The sequence below is a fragment of the Triticum dicoccoides genome, chromosome 7B, assembly GCF_002162155.2.
Source record: "Triticum dicoccoides isolate Atlit2015 ecotype Zavitan chromosome 7B, WEW_v2.0, whole genome shotgun sequence".
Classification (NCBI taxonomy): Eukaryota; Viridiplantae; Streptophyta; class Magnoliopsida; order Poales; family Poaceae; genus Triticum; species Triticum dicoccoides.
Genome location: NC_041393.1, coordinates 601,352,703 through 601,375,281, shown reverse-complemented (window position 1 = coordinate 601,375,281; position 22,579 = coordinate 601,352,703). Strand labels below are relative to the sequence as shown.

Here is a 22,579-nt window from a genome sequence, read left to right as displayed (position 1 = left end):
AGAGAGATTTTGTTGCTAGGAAACATGGTAGGGAAAGAGAACCATGGGTTCAAAAACCCATGCCCTTTCCTCCTAAACCATCCAAGACAAAGGATGATGAGGATTTTGAGCGTTTTGCTGAAATGATTAGACCTATTTTCTTACGCATGCGCTTAACTGATATGCTTAAAACAAACCCTCATGCTAAATACATGAAAAAAATCACAAATAAGAGGAAAATACCTGAAGCTGAAATCTCCACCATGCTTGCCAACTATACCTTTAAGGGTGGAATACCTAAGAAACTTGGTTTTCCCGGAGTACCCACTATACCTTGCTCCATAAAAAGAAATTATGTTAAAACTGCCTTATGTGATTTAGGAGCCGGTGTTAGTGTCATGCCCCTTTCCTTGTACCGTAGACTTGAATTAAGTAAGTTGACACCTACTGAGGTATTTTTGCAAATGGCTTACAAATCAACTGCTATACCTGTCGGCATTTGTGAGGACGTGCCTGTTGTTGTTGCGAATGTTACTATCTTAACAAACTTTGTCATTCTTGATATTCCTGAGGACGACAGTATGTCGACTATCCTTGGTAGACCCTTTTTAAATACTGCAGGTGCTGTTATTGATTGCAACAAAGGCAATGTCACCTTCAAATGTTAATGGAAATGAGCACACGGTACATTTTTCGAGGAAACAACCTCAAGTTCATAGCATAAATTCTATTGGGAAAATTCCATCAATTATATTTGGAGGTTTTGAATTTCCTCTTCCTACTGCAAAGAAAAAGTATGATATTATTATTATTGGGGATTTTCATATCCCCGTTGAGGTAACTGATACGTCCATTTTGCATCATGCTTTTATATCAATATTTATTGCATTATGGGCTGTTATTACACATTATATCTCATTACTTATGGCTATTCTCTCTTATTTTACAAGGTTTACCATGAAGAGGGGGAATGCCGGCAGCTGGAATTCTGGCTGGAAAAGGAGCAAACGTTGGAAACCTATTCTGCACAACCCCAAAAGTCCTGAAGCTCCACGAAACAACTTTCTGGAATTAATAAGAATTTCTGAGCGAAAGAAATACACCAGGAGGCCCACACCCTGTCCAGGAGACAGCCCCCCCTATAGGGCGCACCCCCTATCTCTTGGGTCCCCTGGTGGGCCTCCGGTGTCCATCTTCTGCTATATCATCGCTTTGACCCTGGAAAAAATCGTGGGCAAGCTTACGGGACGAAACTCCGCCGCCACGAGGCGGAACCTTGGCGGAACCAATCTAGGGCTCTGGCGGAGCTGTTCTGCCGGGGACACTTACCTCCGGGAGGGGGAAATTATCACCAATGTCATCACCAACAATCCTCTCATCGGGAGAGGGTCAATATCCATCAACATCTTCACCAACACCATCTCCTCTCAAAACCCTAGTTCATCTCTTGTATCCAATCTTGTATCAAAACCACAAATTGGTACCTGTGGGTTACTAGTAGTGTTGATTACTCCTTGTAGTTGATGCTAATTGGTTTACTTGGTGGAAGATCATATGTTCAGATCCTTTATGCATATTATTACTCCTCTAATTATGAACATGAATATGCTTTGTGAGTAGTTACGTTTGTTCCCGAGGACATGGCTGAAGTCTTGCTATTAGTAGTCATGTGAATTTGGTATTCGTTTGATATTTTGATGAGATATATGTTGTCTTTTCCTCTAGTGGTGTTATGTGAACGTCGACTACATGACATTTCACCATTATTTGGGCCTAGAGGAAGGCATGGGGAAGTAATAAGTAGATGATGGGTTGGTAGAGTGACAGAAGCTTAAACCCTAGTTTATGCGTTTCTTCGTTAGGGGCTGATATTGATCCATATGTTTAATGTTGTGGTTAGGTTTACCTTAATACTTCTTTTGTAGTTGCAGACGCTTGCAATAGGGGTTAATCATAAGTGGGATGCTTGTCCAAGTAAGAGTATCAAATTATCAAAGTACCGAACGCGAATCATATGAACGTGATGAAAACTAGCTTGACAATAATTCCCATGTGTCCATGGGAGCTTCTTTCTCATTATTAGAAATTGTCCAGGCTTATCCTTTGATACATAAAGGATTGGGCCACCTTGCTGCACTTTACTTATTACTCGTTACTATTTATCTTATCACAAAACTATCTATCACCTACAATTTCCGTGCTTGCAGAGAAAACCTTACTGAAAACCGCTTATCATTTCCTTCTGCTCCTCGTTGGGTTCGACACTCTTACTTATCGAAAGGACTACGATTGATCCCCTACACTTGTGGGTCATCAAGACTCTTTTCTTGCGCCCTTGCCGGGGAGTGTAGTGCTTTTGGTGAGTGGAACTTGGTAAGGAAACATTTATATAGTGTGCTGAAATTTTCTGTTACTTGTCACTATGGAAACTAATCCTTTGAGGGGCTTGTTTGGGGTATCTTCACCCCAACCAGAAGAGCAAAGAGTTGCTCCTCAACCTACTGAACTTTATGAAAATATTTATTTTTAGATCCCTTCGGGTATGATAGAGAAACTGCTAGCTAATCCATTTGCAGAAGACGGAACATTGCATCCCGATTTACACCTTATCTTTGTGGATGAAGTTTGTGGATTATTTAAGCTTGCAGGTATTCCCGATGATGTTGTCAAAAGTAAGGTCTTCCCTTTATCTTTGAAGGGAGATGCATTGATATGGTATAGGCTATGTGATGATACGAGATCTTGGAATTATAAGCAATTGAAGTTGGAATTTCACCAGAAGTTCTATCTTATGCATCTTGTTCATCATGATCGCAATTACATATATAATTTCTAGCCTCGCAAAGGAGAAAGCATCACTCAAGCTTGGGGGAGGCTTAAGTCAATGTTATATTCATGCCCCAATCATGAGCTCTCACGGGAAATGATTATTCAGAACTTTTATGCTCGGCTTTCTCTTGATAATCGCAACCTGCTCGATACTTCCTGTGCTGGTTCTTATATGCTGAAGACTATTGATTTCAAATGGGATTTATTGGAAAGAATTAAACGCAACTCTGAAGATTGGGGTTCCGACGATGGTAAGGAGTCAGGTATGACACCTAAGTTCGATTGTGTTAAATCTTTTATGGATACCGATGCTTTTCATGGATTTAGCGCTAAATATGGACTTGACTCTGAGATAGTAGCTACTTTCTGTGAATCTTTTGCTACTCACGTTGATCTCCCTAAAGAGAAGTGGTTTAAATATAATCCTTCTGTTGAAGTGAAAGTAGTTGCACCTATTACAGTCGAAGAAAAGACTATTACCTATAGTGATCCTATTGTTCCTACTACTTATGTTGAAAAACCTCCTTTTCCTGTTAGGATAAAGGATCATGCTAAAGCTTCGACTGTTGTTCGTAAGAGTAATACTAGGACTTATACACCTCCTGAGCAAATTAATGTTGAACCTAGTATTGCTATGGTTAAAGATCTCTTGGATGAGGATTTAGATGGGCATGTTATTTATTTTTGTGGTGAGACTGCTAATATTGCTAGGCCAGATACTAAGACACGTAGACCTGTCGTAGGCATGCCTGTTATTTCTGTTAAAATAGGAGATCATTGTTATCACAGCTTATGTGATATGGGTGCTAGTGCTAGTGCAATACCTTGTTCCTTATATCAAGAAATTATGCATGACATTGCACCCATTGAGTTAGAAGACATTGATGTCACTATTAAGCTTGCTAATAGGGATACTATTAAACCCTTTGGGATTGTTAGAGATGTTGAAGTTTTGTGTGGGAAGGTTAAATACCCTGCTGATTTCCTTGTTCCTGGTTCCCCACAAGATGATTTTTGTCCCATTATTTTTGGTAGACCCTTCTTGAATACAACTAGTGCTAAGATTAATTGTGAAAATAATATTGTCACTGTTGGCATAGATGGTATGTCTCATGAGTTTAATTTTGCTAAGTTTAGTAGACAACCTTGTGAAAGGGAACCACCTAGTAAGGATGAATTTATTGGTCTTGCTTCCATTGCTGTTCCTCCAACTGATCCGTTAGAACAATACTTGCTAGACCATGAAAATGATATGTTTATGAAGGAAAGAGAGGAAATAGATGAAGTGTTCCTTAAACAGGAACCTATGCTGAAACATAACCTTCCCGTTGAAGTTCTTGGGGATCCCCCTCCACCCAAGGGTGATCCCGTGTTTGAACTCAAACCTTTACCTGACAATCTTAAGTATGCCTATCTTGATGAAAAAGAAATATATCATGTTATTATTAGTGCTAACCTTTCAGAGAAAGAAGAAGAAAGATTATTGAAAACTCTGAAGAAGCACCGAGCAGCTATTGGTTATACTCTGGATGATATTACACTACCAGGAAAAAGGCTACTAGCAGCGTGGGTTTTTTGGTTAGTAGTAGCGCGGGTCATCGCGCTACTACTATCGCGCTACAGCTAAAAGTTAGTAGTAGCGCGCTACTACTATAACTTAGTAGTAGCGCGGGTTTCGCCCGCGCTACTACTATTGGAAACCAACGCTACTACTAACGAAATAGTAGTAGCGTGTCTAGAATACCAGGCGCTACTAGCATTCTAGATACTAGTAGCGTACCATTTATTCCCATGCTACTAGTAACTAATTAGGGATTAAAAAAATAAAAACAAAAAATTCTGCATAAAATGCTACAGCACAGAAAATAGTCTAGGCAAGCAACTCAAATCCAACACCCAGATAGGATTTTGGAGCGTATTGTGAAGAACGTTAATTGCAACTCAAATCATCAATAGTAACAACACTTAGAGGACACCTTTCAAGGCTACACATATATTGGCACAATGTGACAGTTGTCCTCATGGTACAGAAAATGTGAAGTAATAGATCATACTATTTCAATGCAGCGATTGAAAATGTTAAGTGCATGAACATGGCAGTGGTCTTCGGTGCTTGTGATTACGATCATGGTCGTCACCGTCACTAGTTGCAAAGTTTTCAGTATCTGTAGCAATTAACCATTTGTGCATCTCTTCACGATAACCAAATCCGCAGGAAAAAAGTCAACTTAGCATCTAGATCTTATCCATTGCCCTCAGTCCCTGAGCATGTTCAAGAAACACTAAATTAGAACATTACTACTATAAATACAAGAGGCATCAGGACAGAAAAGATATTCAGTTAAATACATGGGGCATAAAAACCTACGACGATCGACAAAAAAGATATTCGGTTAAACTTAGGTCTTGCTGGGAAGGGCCCTATTAGATATGCACTGTAAGTACATAGATATTTCAGTTACAAAAAGATATTCAATTAAAAAGTGACAAATAACTCAATGAAACTCGGACTATATATTTAAGTTACAAAATATATTTCAGCTTAGGAATGCAGTGTATAAATCAGACTAGATAGGTAACACTACCGAAGATAGAATCTGTCATGCATACAAAATACAGATGTGCATTCGACAATATTTGCAGCTATGCATTATAGTTGCTATAAAAAGACACTGTAAACCTATCTTCGTTGCAAATTACTGTGATGTAAGATGCCGCCAAAAAATGATCTCCATGTGGCAATTTAGATCTTTGTTGACACTATACATAGGTCAGAGAAAACACTAACATTCAAGAAAAAAAACATACAGAAATGTCCAAAGGGGCAGGAGCGGTGCATTCCTGCCAAGAGATCTAGCTAACTATGTCAATTTCAAGGTTTTCTTTTCCACATTTTGAGCCAATCATATGATTTGTATGTTGTTTGCAACATGTATATAAAGAGTCTGTTTGAGTCCTCTGTCAAGCCATATGTACAAAACTAGCATCGACTATACATGCCTTTGTCTGAGACGCAATGCCGCCCCGTATTTACCTTTGCAACAATCAAAGATTTAGAACTCGAGCCCACTGTTCATCTGGATGGAGAAACATGGCCGGCCAAAACCGTGCAGCGGTGCGTCCACTCTCAACACCAACCCCGAGCTCGTCACGTCGCCATTCAGCTTCGATCTCCCAAGCTGCACACACGAACAAAAAAGGCAAACTAATTATGATCTACTCCCTCCATTCGGAATTACTCGTCCAAAAAGTGAATGTATCTAGATGTATCTTAGTTGTAGATACATTCATTTTTGTGACAAGTAATTCCGAACGGAGGGAGTACAAAGGTTGAACCACGAAGTAAAACTTAGTTAACGCACCGATCAGTTCATCCCAAATTAAGTTGTGCAATGTACTTCAACAATGAAAAACATGGCGGATCAACGGAGTACAGGGAAGCTACTGACCGACACGGAAGCGTAGGCGGAAGGGGAGGCGGTGAGGGAGTAGCCGCAGGCGACGCTGGCCTCCTCGCTGACTGAATGGACCAGCTCCGTCGACACCCCGGGCCGGCTCCCGCCGAACGTGGGGCAAATGCTGTCCATCACAAAAAGATCATGGCAACCAGGTTAAATAATCAGATCCACATTCCGGCATGATCAACTGCATTTCCTTTGTGAGTGCGTAGAAGTGGAACTGTTTACTGAGAGAAATGAACTTTTTTTTCAATTTTTTTGACACGGAGAGGGGCTGCAAGTGAATGAACTTGCCCGAGCTGCAGTGCCGGCTGCAGCATGAGGCTGCACCGCCTCCAGGAGAGCACCCGGGATAGCCCCAGCGACAGGGACCTGTCTGGCCACTGGACGGTCGGGGCGACGCTGCCCCCGCTCCCGTTCTGCAGAGCAACGGCTCAGATCATCTCTCGATCGGGTTTCTGTTGTGAACTTGTGATATGTGCAGAAAATGCAGATGATACGTTTGGAGGGATCAGGTAGGTGGGGTGCTAACCTTGTAGGAGAAGCTGAGTCGCTTCTCCCCGGGGAATTTTCCGTGGGCCTGGACGATGCCGCCGCCGCCGAGAGGGAGGAAACCCCTCGCCGTGAACCTGTCGCCAGCCACGTATCTGAGCTGCCCGTTGGGGAATTGCATGTCCATGAATGACTGCTCAATTGTTTTCAAACAGAAAGGCAAAGATAGTGTCGAAATTAACTGTTCATCATCACGAATTCAGGATTCAGGACAGAGAATTCAGAAGGCCGATCGAACACTCACGTAGGCAAAGGGGTTGAGGCAGGTCATCGACATGAAGAAGCATCTCCGGTGAGCTGTCCAGTACGCCGGGCAATTCGAGTGCACTCCATTCTGCTCACATATCAGATCTTACTCTTAGCTTCTTATTTCTGCAGATAAGATATTAGATTCTGTGTGTTCGTCAGTTGTTTACCTTGCGCTCGAAGCCGTACCAGATGAGGTGGCGCTTGGAGAGGTGCACGGGGAAGAGCAGCGTCGTGTCGCGGAGGAAGAGCACGGGCCCGAGCTGCACCAGGAACAGCGGCGCCGCGCCGCCGTCACCGCCGCCTCTGCAGCCGCTGCCGCTGCGGGAGTGCGACGCCTCGGCGTGCCACAGGTTGCCACGGGCCGCCACGGAGCTCTCCACATCATTCGTCCTGCTGTCGAACGCCGCTGGCAGGACCATGCTCCCCTGTGACCGCGCGAACCGCCCGGAGCCGCCCGTTGGACGATCGCCGCCAATGGCCCCTTCCTGCTTGCTCCGTGCGGCGTCGTTGTCGGCCGTCGCGCCGCGTCTGCCGGGGACGGCCCTCCGATGAGGCGGGCGCGCGGTGTGGTGCACGCGGCAGGGGGCATGGGGGCGGACGGACGGAGGAGAGGAGGTGGAAGGGAGGCCGGCGGCGAGTGGGTTGGGAGAGGAGAGGAGATTGGGGATCTGGATCAGGGTGCGTGGTTTTTTTTGGGACAGACGGGGGGTGGGTGGTGTGGGAGGGTTGGTGGGGCGGGAGGTGGCGGTTGGGTGGGAGTGTGGATCGGGCCGGGTGGACACGCTTAGTAGTAGCGTGGGGGTCTTACCTACGCTACTACTACTTATTTAGTAGTAGCGCTGGTTTTATACCCCTCGCTACTACTATGGCCTATCCCGGGGGCATTGTTAGAGACCATTTAGTAGCAGCGCGGGTTTATATCCCTCGCTACTATTATCAATTTATTAGTAGTGCGGTTTTTATACCCCTCGCTACTACTAATTAGCAGTAGCGCCCAATTTTAAACCGCGCTACTGAAAAACTTCTATGTATAATGTTTTCCTTAGTAGTGTTAAAGGCGTTAGTCCCACGTTATGTCAACACAAAATTACATTGGAGGACGATGCCAACCCAGTTAGAGATCCTCAAACACGATTAAATCCCAAGATGAAGGATGTGGTAAGAAAGGAGATATTAAAGCTCCTTGAGGCAGGTATTATTTATCCCGTTGCTGATAGTGAATGGGTAAGCCCTGTCCATTGTGTTCTTAAAAAGGGAGGTATTACTGTTGTTCCTAATGATAAAGATGAATTGATCCCGCAAAGAATTATTATAGGTTATAGGATGGTAATAGATTTCCGTAAGTTAAATAAAGCTACTAAGAAAGATCATTACCCCTTACCTTTTATTGATCAAATGCTAGAAAGACTATCCAAAGACACACATTTCTGCTTTCTAGATGGTTATTCTGGTTTCTCTCAGATACCTGTGTCAGCAAAGGATCAATCTAAAACTACTTTTACTTGCCCTTTTGGTACTTTTGCTTATAGATGTATGCCTTTTGGTTTATGTAATGCACCTGCTACCTTTCAAAGATGCATGATGGCTATATTCTCTGTTTTTTGTGAAAAGATTTGTGAGGTATTCATGGATGACTTCTCCGTCTATGGATCCTCATTGGATGATTGTTTGAGCAACCTTGATCGAGTTTTGCAGAGATGCGAAGACACTAGTTTCGTCCTGAATTGAGAAAAGTGTCACTTTATGGTTAATGAAGGCATTGTCTTGGCCTCTTGGGGCACAAGATCTCCGAGAGAGGTATTGGGAGCACTTAGAGAAGTTTGACTTTTTGGAAAACTAATACACCTTATATTGAGGAACGGAGGGAGTATTATCTTGGACACCTTTTTATAATTGGGAGCACTCATTAAGTATGACATGCTAAAAGAGTTGACGTTGGACAAGGAAGACAACGTAATGGTTTATGTTTTCTCACATCTCAGTTAAAGTATATTGTTATTGACCTTCCAAACATGTTGAGCTTGCCTTTCCCCCTCATGCTAGCCAAATTCCTTGCACTAAGTAGAGATACTACTTGTGCTTCCAAATAACCTTAAACCCAGTTTTGCCATGAGAGTCCACCATATCTACCTATGGATTGAGTAAGATCCTTCAAGTAAGTTGTCATCGGTGCAAGCAATAAAACTTGCTCTTTAAATATGCATAACTTATTAGTGTGGAGAAAATAAGCTTTGTACAATATTGTTGTGGAAGTAATAAAAGCGACGGACTGCATAATAAAGGTCCACGTATAAGGGGTAATATAAAGTGACATTCTTTGGCATTAAAATTTTGTGTATCCAACCCTAAAAGCGCATGAAAACCTCAGCTTCCCTCTGCGAAGGGCCTATCTTTTACTTCATGTTTTTATTTTATGCTTGAGTCAAGGTGATCCTCACCTTTCCCTTTTTTATTTTTATCCTTTGGCAAGCTCCTCGTGTTTGAAAGATCATGATATATATATCCAATTGGATGTAAGTTAGCATGGGCTATTATTGTTAACATCACCTAAAGGTGAATACGTTGGGAGGCAACACAATAAGCCCCTATCTTTCTCAGTGTCCGGCTGAAACTCCATAACAACAAGTACTGCGTGAGTGTTAGCAATTGTAGAAGACTACGAGATAGTTGAGTATGTGAGCTTGCTAAAAAGCTCTATTGTTGACTCTTTTTGATGGTACGATAAATTGCAATTGCTTCAATGACTGAGATTATAGTTTATTAGTTCCCAATGAAGTTTTTGAACCATACTTGACATTGTGAATTGATTGTTACTTGAGCATGAGAAATCATATAACAAAAATCTATTTATGTGTTGTTATAAGAATGATCATGATGCCCTCATGTCCGTATTTTATTTTTATCGACACCTCTATCTATAAACATATGGACATATTTTTCGATTTCGGCTTTCGCTTGAGGACAAGCGAGGTCTAAGCTTTGGGGAGTTGATACGTCCATTTTGCATCATGCTTTTATATCAATATTTATTGCATTATTGGCTGTTATTACACATTATATCTCATTACTTATGGCTATTCTCTCTTATTTTACAAGGTTTACCATGAAGAGGGGGAATGCCGGCAGCTGGAATTGTGGCTGGAAAAGGAGCAAACGTTGGAAACCTATTCTGCACAACCCCAAAAGTCCTGAAACTCCACGAAACAACTTTTTGGAATTAATAAGAATTTCCGAGCGAAAGAAATACACTAGGGGGCCCACACCCTGTCCAGGAGACAACCCCCCCTATAGGGCGTGCCCCCTATCTCCTGGGCCCCCTGGTGGGCCTCCGGTGTCCATCTTCTGCTATATCATCGCTTTTACCCTGGAAAAAATCGTGGGAAAGCTTACGGGACGAAACTTCGCCGCCACGAGGCGGAACCTTGGCGGAACCAATCTAGGGCTCTAGTGGAGCCGTTCTGCCGGGGACACTTCTCTGCGGGAAGGGGAAATCATCACCAACGTCATCACCAACGATCCTCTCATCGGGAGAGGGCCAACCTCCATCAACATCTTCACCAGCACCATCTCCTCTCAAAACCCTAGTTCATCTCTTGTATCCAATCTTGTATCAAAACCACAAATTGGTACCTGTGGGTTGCTAGTAGTGTTGATTACTCCTTGTAGTTGATGCTAATTGGTTTACTTGGTGGAAGATCATATGTTCAGATCCTTTATGCATATTATTACTCCCATGATTAGGAACATGAATATGCTTTGTGAGTAGTTACGTTTGTTCCCGAGGACATGGGTGAAGTCTTGCTATTAGTAGTCATGTGAATTTGGTATTCCTTCGATATTTTGATGAGATGTATGTTGTCTTTTCCTCTAGTGGTGTTATGTGAATGTCGACTACATGACATTTCACCATTATTTGGGCCTAGAGGAAGGCATGAGGAAGTAATAAGTAGATGATGGGTTGCTAGAGTGACAGAAGCTTAAACCCTAGTTTATGCGTTGCTTCGTTAGGGGCTGATATGGATCCATATGTTTAATGCTGTGGTTAGGTTTACCTTAATACTTATTTTGTAGTTGCGGAAGCTTGCAATAGGGGTTAATCATAAGTGGGATGCTTGTCCAAGTAAGGGCAGTACCTAAGTACCGGTCCACCCACATATCAAATTATCAAAGTACCGAACGTGATGAAAACTAGCTTGACGATCCCATGTGTCCTCGGGAGCTCCTTTCTCATTATTAGAAATTGTCCAGGCTTATCCTTTGCTACATAAAGGATTGGGCCACCTTGCTGCACTTTACTTATTTTATTTACTTATTACTCATTACTATTTATCTTATCACAGAACTATCTATCACCTACAATTTCAGTGCTTGCAGAGAAAACCTTACTGAAAACCGCTTATCATTTCCTTCTGCTCCTCGTTGGGTTCGACACTCTTACTTATCGAAAGGACTATGATTGATCCCCTACACTTGTGGGTCATCAGTAACCTAGTGTCACTTTGAAATTTCTCCGGTTTCATGTTATTCATAATGAGTTCGTTAACAAGACTTGATCAACCTTGTTAGTGGATTCCTTTTGATGATTATGAGATGGATGAAACTAGAAGGCACAACCTTCTATACCCTCTCTTTACTTTCTGTTACTTAGAATAAATAAAGCAAAAATAGTTTTGTCTGTCTGTTTTCCAAATTACCCATGCAATAAAAAATATCCCGAAAATAAAAGTGCTCCAAATGCCCTGCAAATTTAGTATGATTTTTATGGAATATTTGAGGATTTTAGGCACTGAGAACACTGCAGGGGGGCCAAGCACCTGACCACGAGGGTGGAGGGCGCGCCCCCTATCTCGTGGGCCCATGGTGGACCCCCTCCACTTATTCCTGCACCCACACACTCCATGTTCCTGCCAAAAAAATCCCCATCCAGCTCAAGCACGAGTTCTAGCTCATTTTGCTGTGATTTTCGTTCTGCTTGCTCAAAGCTCCATTTGCAAAACTGCTTTGGGAGATTGTTGCTTGGTATGTGACTCCTCCATTGGTCCAATTAGTTTTTGTTCTAGTGCTTTATTCATTGCAAATTCTTGCTGCCTTGGTGACCCTGTTCTTGAGCTTGCATATTAAATTTATGAGGTCCCAAGTAATTCTATTGCATGATATAGGCTCTAGGCACTTGTAGGAGTAGTTGCTATCAATCTTGTTTGATTTGATTTACTTTTATTTTGAAGTTACTAAAAATTTCAGAATTTTCAGAAAATGAAGAGGTGGCTTTTGAGGGGCTCTTCTAGACAAGCCTCCAAAGATAAGCAAGCTAAGGAGAAATAAAAGGCCAAGTATAATCTTCCTCGCATAGCGGAAGTAAGGCCTTGTGAGTGGCCATGTGATAATTTCTTGAGAGCAGCCGGGATTTATGAAGACTTTTATTCTTTGGCTGAAAATGCTGGCCTCATCGACTTCCTCCACGACCAGATTGAACAGTATCTCTTACTTACCAATACTTTCGTGCAAAACTTTTATTATCATCCTAAGAATTCACCTCCTTCAGTATCTTTTCATTTATATGATGAGGCTAAGGAAATGTCATTACTTAATTTTTGCACGGTTTGTAGAATACCATTTGAGGGTAGCTTAGATGAACCACATCGTAAAGATGTGGAGGGGTTCATTGATACAATAACTGTAGGGGAAGAAGGGTTCCGATGCAAGAATCACTAGCATACACTTTCCTGTTTTACGCTACTTTGCCATATTTGCTAGTCGATGCTTAATTGGTCGTGGAAATAGTGGAAACTTCAATGTTCCTGATATTATTATTCTTCTCCATGCCTTATTCGGTGATAACACTTTTAGTATGGGTCCCGTTATTGCTAAACGGTTAAGCTTAAACCGTACAAAAGGCCCTATCTTTGGAGGTATCTATGCTGCATGCCTTGCTAAATATTTCAAGATACCTATTAGACATGATGAGGAAGAGGAGACATCTTTGCCTCTTACCTTTTTAGATTACAGGAGCATGGTAGCGCATGAGTTTATTGTTTACAACGATGATAAGATGCTCCTGTATAACCTGAGATTTAATAAGAAACACAATGAGATTATTACCCTGCGTGCACCTTCTTTGTTTGATTTAACTGCAGGTCATTACCTTGTCTTGCTGGAGGTCGTTTACGCGCATCGAGGCTAGTCATCAGCTCCAGAGCCTGAGCCGGAACCACCACTGGACCCCTATCGTCCATCATCTTATCAGTGGGATCCGGAGGAGATCGCCAGCCAATGACAGTACGAGGACACTCCTCAGTACACCGGGGAGAGTAGCCACGATCCATGGGCATAGACCAACTTAGGCCAAAAGCCTAAGCTTGGGGGAGTACGTATTTCTCACCGACTTTACATTCATGTTCACACACTATCCTAGTTGTCGGTGCTCATACTCTTTCATTGTATTATCTATGCTAGTTAATTCTTTTTCTAGTTTTCTTCTTGTGTGTTTGATAAACTTTAAGAAAAACAAAAAAAATAGTTAGTTTAATTTCCATGCCTGTAGTAATAATTAAAAAGAAAACCCAAAAAGATTTCTCGTTCTTCTTTTAATTGTTGGGAGCTTTCCGATGTAAATAGTTTTCTTTTCTTTTCTTTCTTTTGGGGGTCGAGAGTAGAAGACCATATTGAAAATGTTTAGCGGCTCTCATATGCATGATTATTGATTTAATTTAGAGCCCATATTACTTTGTCTTCTCTCTTGGAATGAATGCTTGCAGATTCTAGCTTAGTCCAATGCACATACACTCTTATTATTATACACACCATTCGGTCGTGCAAGTGAAAGGCAATAATGACGATATATAATGGAGTGGTTGAGATGAGAAAAACTGGTATGAACTCGACCTCTCTTGTTTTTGTAAATATGATGAGTTCATCGTTCCTGATTCAGCCTATTATGAATAAACATGTTTGCAATGACATTTAGAGATTATAGTTGCTTATGCCATGCTTAATTAGCTATGAGTTATAATGGTTTACCTTGCGTGCCAACATGCTATTAAAATGATTGTGATGTGGTATGACGAGATGGTATCCTCCTTTGAATGAATTGAGTGACTCGACTTGGCACATGTTCACGCATGTAGTTGAAACAAAATCAACATAGCCTTCATGATATTTATGTTCATGGTGGATTATATCCTACTCATACTTGCACTCGGTATTGATTAATTTTAATGCATGTTCATGACTGTTGTCGCTCTCTCAGTTGGTCGCTTCCCAGTCTTTTGCTAGCATTCACCTGTACTAAGCGGGAATACTGCTTGTGCATCCAAACTCCATGAACCCCAAAGTTATTCCATATGAGTCCACTATACCTTCCTATATGCGGTACTTACCTGCCGTTCCAAGTAAATTTGTATGTGACAAACTCCAAACCTTCAAATGAAATTCTGTTTTGTATGCTCGAGCAGCTCATGTATCAACTAGGGCTGTTTGTATCTTCCATGCTAGGTGGGTTATTCTCAAGAGGAGTGGACTCCGCTCCTCATTCACGAGAAAATGGCTGGTAACCGGGATGCCCAGTCCCATGATCAAAAAGATCAAATCAAATCAAAAATAATTAAACAAAACTCCCCCAGGATTGTTGTTAGTTGGAGGCACTCGTTGTTTCGAGCAAGCCATGAATTGATGTTTGTTGGTGGTGGGGGAGTATAAACTTACCATTCTGTTTTGGAACCGCCTATAATGCATGTAGTATGGAAGATATCGCCATCTCATAGTTGTTGCGTTGATAGTGAAAGTATGCCGCTCGAAATGTTATTTATCTCTCTATTTTAAAATCGAGCTCTGGCACCTCTACAAATCCCTGCTTCCCACTGTGAAGGGCCTATCTATTTACTTTTATGTTGAGTCATCACCCTCTTATTAAAAAGCACCCGCTGGAGAGCACACTGTCATTTGCATGTATTACTATTAGTTTATATTGGGTATGAATTGACTGGATCTCTTTTACCATGAATTACAATGTTTAGTCAGTCCTTGATCTTTAAAGGTGCTCTGCATTTATGTTTTGCGGTCTCAGAAAGGGCTAGCGAGATACCATCTTGTTATATCATATTATGGTTATTTTGAGAAAGTGTTGTCATCCGAGTTTTATTATTATTGCTCGCTAGCTGATTATGCCATTGATATGGGTAAACATGAGACCTAAGTGTTATTGTGAATGTGGTTAGTGCATAATCTTTGCTGAAACCTTGAATGCTGGCTTTACATATTTACAACAACAAGAGCAAATAGAGTTTGTAAAAGTTTTTCTTTACCACCTTCAGTTTATCAACTGAATTGCTTGAGGACAAGCAAAGGTTTAAGCTTGGGGGAGTTGATACGTCTCCAATGTATCTACTTTTCCAAACACTTTTGCCCTTGTTTTGGACTCTAACTTGCATGATTTGAATGAAACTAACCTGGACTGACGCTGTTTTCAGCAGAACTGCCATGGTGTTATTTTTGTGCAGAAACAAAAGTTCTCGGAATGACCTGAAAATCCACAGAGATAAGTTTTGGAAAATATAAAAAATACTGGCAAAAGATGAAGGCCAGGGGGGCCCACACCCTGTCCACGAGGGTGGGGGGGCGCCCCCTCCCCCTGGGCGCGCCCCCTGTCTCGTGGGCCCCCTGTTGCTCCACCGACCTCAACTCCAACTCCATATATTCCGTTTCACGGAGAGAAAAATCAGAGAGGAAGTTTCATTGCATTTTACGATACGGAGTCGCCGCCAAGCCCTAAAACCTCTCGGGAGGGCTGATCTGGAGTCCGTTTGAGGCTCCGGAGAGGGGGATTCGTCGCTGTCATCATCATCAACCATCCTCCATCACCAATTTCATGATGCTCACCGCCGTGCGTGAGTAATTCCATCATAGCTTGCTGGACGGTGATGGGTTGGAGGAGATTTACCATGTAATTAAGTTAGTTTTGTTAGGGTTTGGTCCCTAGTATCCACTATGTTTTGAGATTGATGTTGCTATGATTTTGCTATGCTTAATGCTTGTCACTAGGGCCCGAGTGCCATGATTTCAGATCTGAACCTATTATGTTTTCATGAATATATGTGAGTTCTTGATCCTATCTTGCAAGTCTATAGTCACCTATTATGTGTTATGATCCGACAACCCCGAAATGACAATAATCGGGATACTTCTCGGTGATGACCGTAGTTTGAGGAGTTCATGTATTCACTATGTGTTAATGCTTTGGTCCGGTACTCTATTAAAAGGAGGCCTTAATATCCCTTAGTTTCCACTAGGACCCCGCTGCCACAGGAGGGCAGGACAAAAGATGTCATGCAAGTTCTTTTCCATAAGCACGTATGACTATATTCGAAATACATGCCTACATTACATTGATGAACTGGAGCTAGTTCTGTGTCACCCTATGTTATAAATATTACATGAGGAATCACATTCGACATAATTATCCATCACTGATCCAATGCCTACGAGCTTTTCATATATTGTGCTTCGCTTATTTACCTTACCGTTGTTGCTGTTACTATCACTACAATACTGCTATCTTTACTTTTACCGTTGTTACCAGTACTATCATACTACTTTGCTACTAAATACTCTGCTGCAGATACTAAGTTATCCAGGTGTGGTTGAATTGACAACTCAACTACTAATACTTAAGAATATTCTTTGGCTCGCCTTGTGTCGAATCAATAAATTTGGGTTGAATACTCTACCCTCAAAAGTTGTTGCGATCCCCTATACTTGTGGGTTATCACCCTCTGATTTTGAGAATAGTGTTAAAGAATTTATGAGTTCGCAACAGAATTTCAGTGCTTTGATTGAAGAAAAATTGCTTAATATTGATGAGTTGGCTAGAAACGTGGATATAATTTCTCTTGATGTTGATTCTTTGAAACTTAGATCTATTCCACCTAAGCATGATATCAATGAGTCTCTCAAAGCCATGAGAATTTCCATTGATGAGTGCAAAGAAAGAACTGCTAGGATGCGTGCAAAAAAGATTGCTTTATGAAAGCGTGTTTATCTAGTTTTCATGATAATAATGATGAAGATCTAAAAGTGATTGATGTGACTCCTATTAAATCTTTGTTTTCCAATATGAATCTTGATAAATATGGGACTGGAGATGAGTCAACTTTAGTTAAAAGGCGTCCCAGTGATTTGGAGTTTTTAGATCTAGATGCAAAAATTTGATAAAAGTGGGATTGAAGAGGTCAAAACTTTACATAGCAATGAACCCACTATTTTGAATTTCAAGGGATTTAATTATGATAATTTCTCTTTGATAGATTGTATTTCCTTGTTGCAATCCGTGTTAAATTCTCCTCATGCTTATAATCAAAATAAAACTTTTACTAAACATATCATTGATGCTTTGATGCAATCTTATGAAGAAAAACTTGAACTAGAAGTTTCTATCCCTAGAAAACTTTATGATGAGTGGGAACCTACTATTAAAATTAAAATTAAAGATTATGAATGCTATGCCTTGAGTGATTTGGGTGCTAGTGTTTCCATGATTCCAAAAACTTTATGTGATGTGCTAGGTTTCCGTGAATTTGATGATTGTTCTTTAAATTTGCATCTTGCGGATTCCACCATTAAGAAACGTATGGGAAGAATTAATGATGTTCTTATTGTTGCAAGTAGGAATTATGTGCCCATAGATTTCATTGTTCTTGATATAGATTGCAATCCTACATGTCCTATTATTCTTGGTAGACCTTTCCTTAGAACGATTGGTGCAATTATTGACATGAAAGAAGGAAATATTAGATTCCAATTTTCGTTAAGGAAAGGCATGGAACACTTTCCTAGGAAAAAAAATTAAATTGCCTTATGAATCTATTATGAGAGCCATTTATGGATTGCACGCCAAAGATGGCAATACCTAGATCTGTTCTTGTTTTTATGCCTAGCAAGGGGCGTTAAACAATAGCGCTTGTTGGGAGGCAACCCAATTTTATTTTTTGTTCCTTGATTTTGTTTGCTCCTGTTTAGTAATAAATAATTCATCTAGCTTCTGGTTAGATGTAGTTTTATGTTTTAATTAGTGTTTGTACCAAGTAGAACCTTTGGGAAGACTTGGGTGAAGTCTTTGCGATCTTGCTGTAAAAAATAGAAACTTTTGCGCTCACGAGATTAGCTGTCATTTTTTACTAGAGAGTGCTTGATACGTCTCCAACATATCTATAATTTTTGATTGTTCCATGCTATTATATTATCTGTTTTGGATGTTTAATGGGCTTTAATATGCTCTTTTATATTATTTTTGGGACTAACCTATTAACCGGAGGCCTAGTGCCAGTTTCTGTTTTTTTTGCCTATTTTAGTGTTTTACAGAAAAGGAATATCAAACGGAGTTCAAATGGAACGAAACCTTCGCGAGGATCTTTATTGGACCAAAAGCAATCTAGAAGACTTGGATTTGAAGTCAGGGACTCTACAAGGAAGCCACGAGGCAGGAGGGCGCGCCCAGGGGGTAGGCGTACCCCCACCCTCGTGGGCCCCTCGTAGCTCCACCGACGTACTTCTTTCGCATATATATATACTCTTATACCCTAGAAACATCAGGGGAGCCACGAAACCACTTTTCCATCACCGCAACCTTCTGTACCCGTGAGATCCCATCTTGGGGCCTTTTCCGGCAATCTGCCGGAGGGGGAATCGATCACGGAGGGCTTCTACATCAACATCATTTGCCTCTCCGACGAAGCGTGAGTAGTTTACCACAGACCTTCGGGTCCATAGTTATTAGCTAGATGGCTTCTTCTCTCTCTTTGATTCTCAATACCAAGTTCTACTCGATGTTCGTGGAGATCTATTCGATGTAATACTCGTTTGCGGTGTGTTTGCCGAGATCCGATGAATTGTGGATTTATGAACTTGATTATCTATGAATATTATTTGGTTCTTCTCTGAATTCTTATATGCATGATTTGATATCTTTGCAAGTCTCTTCAAATTATCGGTTTAGTTTGACCTACTAGACTGATCTTTCTTGCAATGGGAGATGTGCTTAGCTTTGGGTTCAATCTTGCGCTGTCCTTTCCCAGGGACAGTAGGGGCAGCAAGGCACGTATTGTATTGTTGCCATCGAGGATAAAAAGATGGGGTTTATATCATATTGCTTGAGTCTATCCCTCTACAACATGTCATCTTGCTTAATGCGTTACTCCGTTCTTATGAACTTAATACTCTAGATGCATGCTGGATAGCGGTCAATGTGTGGAGTAATAATAGTAGATGCAGAATCGTTTTGGTCTACTTGACATGGACGTGATGCCTATGTTCATGATCATTGCCTTAGATGTCTTCATAATTATGCACTTTTCTATCAATTGCTCAGCAGTAATTTGTTCACCCACCTTAATACATACTATCTTGAGAGAAGCCACTAGTGAAACCTATGACCGCCGGATCTCTTTCCTATTATATTACATCTCTTTTATTTACATCGCATCTCGTTTATTATTTTGCAATCTTTACTTTCCAATCTATACAACAAAAATACCAAAAATATTTACTTTACTATCTCTATTAGATCTCACTTTTGCGAGTGACCGCGAAGGGATTGACAACCCCTTCGTCTCATTGGTTGCAAGGTTCTTGATTGTTTGTGCAGGTACTAGGTGACTTGTGTGTCGTCTCCTACTGGATTGATACCTTGGTTCTCAAAACTGAGGGGAAATACTTACGCTACTTTGCTGCATCACCCTTTCCTCTTCAAGGGAAAACCAATGCATGCTCAAGAGGTGCCACAATGGAGTTGTAGGCGGAGCCAAGTCCGGTGAGGGTGTCATCGATGAGTTCATCATCACGAATCGAGAGCCGGCGGCGGCCATGGTGTCGGCCAGGGCCTTCATCTTGTGCATGTATTCAGCCGCAGACAGCTCCTCCTTCCTCAGCGTCCAGAGTTGACATTGGATGTGACGGACATTGGCGTGGCTCTGTGCGCTGAACATGGCACCGACGACCGTCCACACCACTTGCACCGACTCATAGCCAATAAGCTGGCATGCAATATCCTCATCCATGGAGGTGTGGAGAAGGCCCTTGACCTTCTGATCCTGAGTCCACCATTGGTGGTACGCTGGGTTGGTGACGGTCGTTGCGGCGTCGCCAGTACCCGCAGCGAGGGTTTTATCCGGTGCCGCCGTGGTGCCATCAAGATGGCCATGAAGGTTGGCACGGACGAGAACAGTGCTGGTGAATCCCCCCATAGCATGAAATTTTTGCGGCCGAGGCAGACGGTTATCCCCGGAACGGGTATCGCGGCGGGAACCAAGGCGCCCGCGGGCGAGGTGATGGCGCCGACGGGGTTGGAGAGCGACAAGGCAGAAGACGACATCGCGGTAGCACGGGGAAGGCCGGCGCGCAGCGGCGGACAGGGGGACTCGCGGCGGCGGCACGAAAGAAGACTGCGTGTGGCGGCAGAAAGATCGGGCGGCGGCGCGGAAGGTCTCGCGGCGGCCCAGGTGGCGTCTGATACCAAGTTAAAATAGAAGGGTTTAAGGTTTCGCGCGTGGGGGTTGACATCCACCTCACGTCTCAATATATAGATGATCAGATTACAATTACATACATATTCGTATACGTGTACAAGTACAATATATGTATATGCTAGACCCTATTTTACCCTCCACCGGTGGAATCCATTACACAACCTATGATGGTCACGAATGCAGTTGTCGTCCAACTTGACCCAGCACTGCATGCGCCGCCTCCGCCTGTCGATCCTGCCTCGAAGCATGAGCCCAAGGAGCCGTCGCACAAATGTGTCGCACAACGCAATAGTAGGCATGCCAAGATGGCTTCTGACTCGGGCGTCAAGGCAAGACACAGCTTGCGCGTTGCCGAGCAGGAACAACCATTCTACGTTTTCATGACCATGAAGGCCATGCAGGTCTAGGCCAAGAACATGAGTCAATGACATGTGGACCTTAAATGCGGCTGGCCCACGTGTCATTCCCATGGTGGTGGCGTGGTTCACGACTCACTCGTTCGAGATGAACCGGCCGGAGTACGGATGAAAATGTGTCACAGCCGCTGGATGAAAATTCGATGGTGCGGGAATACGGATCGGAGCACAGCAGCGGAGTAGGAAAACCTCATCCAATCGGGTGTGTCTGTGGTAGAAAGTTGATGGTCGCCGCAGGTCAGCTGGCCCGCATGTCATACACACAAAGGCAGAGGAGCGGTGGGGCCAAGAGGGATGAGGGGCACGAACAATCCTACCATTCTGTCACTGACATGTGGGACCCATAAGCGCAGGTCCCACCTGTCAGCGAAGGAAAGGCAGGGCAAGGCAGTGCTAGCCACGTCCGAGGATCCATGTCCACGTCGGGGGACGTCGTGCCATGGGTTGGAGCGGCGTCGTGGGAATCGCGTGTGGGTGTGGCAGTGGTAGAAACAAGAAACGTGATGGTCGCCATGGTTCAACTTCCATGGACAAGCTGTCGTGTCTGCTGACACATGTATATCAAAACTAGAGTGTTTATATTTCAAGCACGTGAACAAGTATTATTCTACTAGTTTGGATCCATTGCAACGCACGGGCAAGCACATTGGTAGTAGTAGTGTCCATCTCTATCTCTAGAGGCCTTCCCTCGTTCATCCTTTTCTCTCACAAGATAAAATACTCATACAAATGCATCTTGATGTTCCATGGAATTCACGGGGATGTTTCCTTGGGGGTCTCTCCAGCGCGGCGTGGCCGTAGTTGCAACTTGACGCCCCTTGAGATGCCGACGTTGAGGGGCACTCGGATTTCCTCCGATGAGCAGGTAAGATTTGTTTGATCACGTAGTAAATGCATTCTAAAGACTACTTCCGTGTCCATTTCCTAATTCTCCCCCTGCCCACTGTTTCACAGGCTAGGCTCGGTGCGAGTGGAGATTGGCTTGCATATATACGGTAGGGTACCAACATCAATTTGCACAACATTTACAATGGTGACACCATTCCCGTAGAACCTTTGTCCAACATTGGGATCAGCCATGCAACGGGGCACCGCATGAATTGGTACGATGGAACCACGGTGAGATTGAATAAAAGATAGCACGAACCTTGCACATGGCAGTCAAAGGCGAACCATGCTGTATGCGGCCGATTTGTTGCCGTACGAGTAGGAAGACGCTGTGCTCCTTTCTAACCGCATCTTCGCGGTGACAAACCAGGGGACTTATTTTGTATGGGACACATCCTACGATATACTCCCTCTCTCCCAGTTTATTTGTTTTGAATATTCTCGTTTTATAAGTTTCAAATTCAAATTTAGAGCTCCCCATCACATGTTGAGATTACAATGTCCATTAAATCATTGCGTGCATGTATAGTAAAGAAACAAATCTCGAGTTTGGCACGAGTTCGTGCTGCAGGAGCACCACAAGCCCTGGTGCAGGAGTTACATTTCCCTCTTAGGGCCGTCGGGACTGAGCTTCAGCACCTTACTACACCTACCTTTGAGTCAATAACATGTGGACGCGATAGGTGACTGGTCC

General features: G+C 42.7%; 1 protein-coding gene across 1 annotated transcript; it reads right to left on the bottom strand.

Moving 5' to 3' along the window:
- Positions 1-4,724: 4,724 nt before the first annotated feature.
- LOC119339179 lies at positions 4,725-20,299 on the bottom strand. The gene is made up of 8 exons (XM_037611323.1): positions 19,968-20,299; positions 7,235-7,850; positions 7,063-7,152; positions 6,799-6,951; positions 6,561-6,685; positions 6,258-6,387; positions 5,843-5,987; positions 4,725-5,070 (listed from the first exon to the last, which is right to left on the bottom strand). Exons 1-7 carry the CDS (start codon positions 20,297-20,299, stop codon positions 5,862-5,864), a joined length of 1,572 nt encoding a protein of 523 aa, XP_037467220.1. The 3' UTR covers positions 4,725-5,070; positions 5,843-5,861.
- Between the last annotated feature and the right edge of the window lie 2,280 nt (positions 20,300-22,579).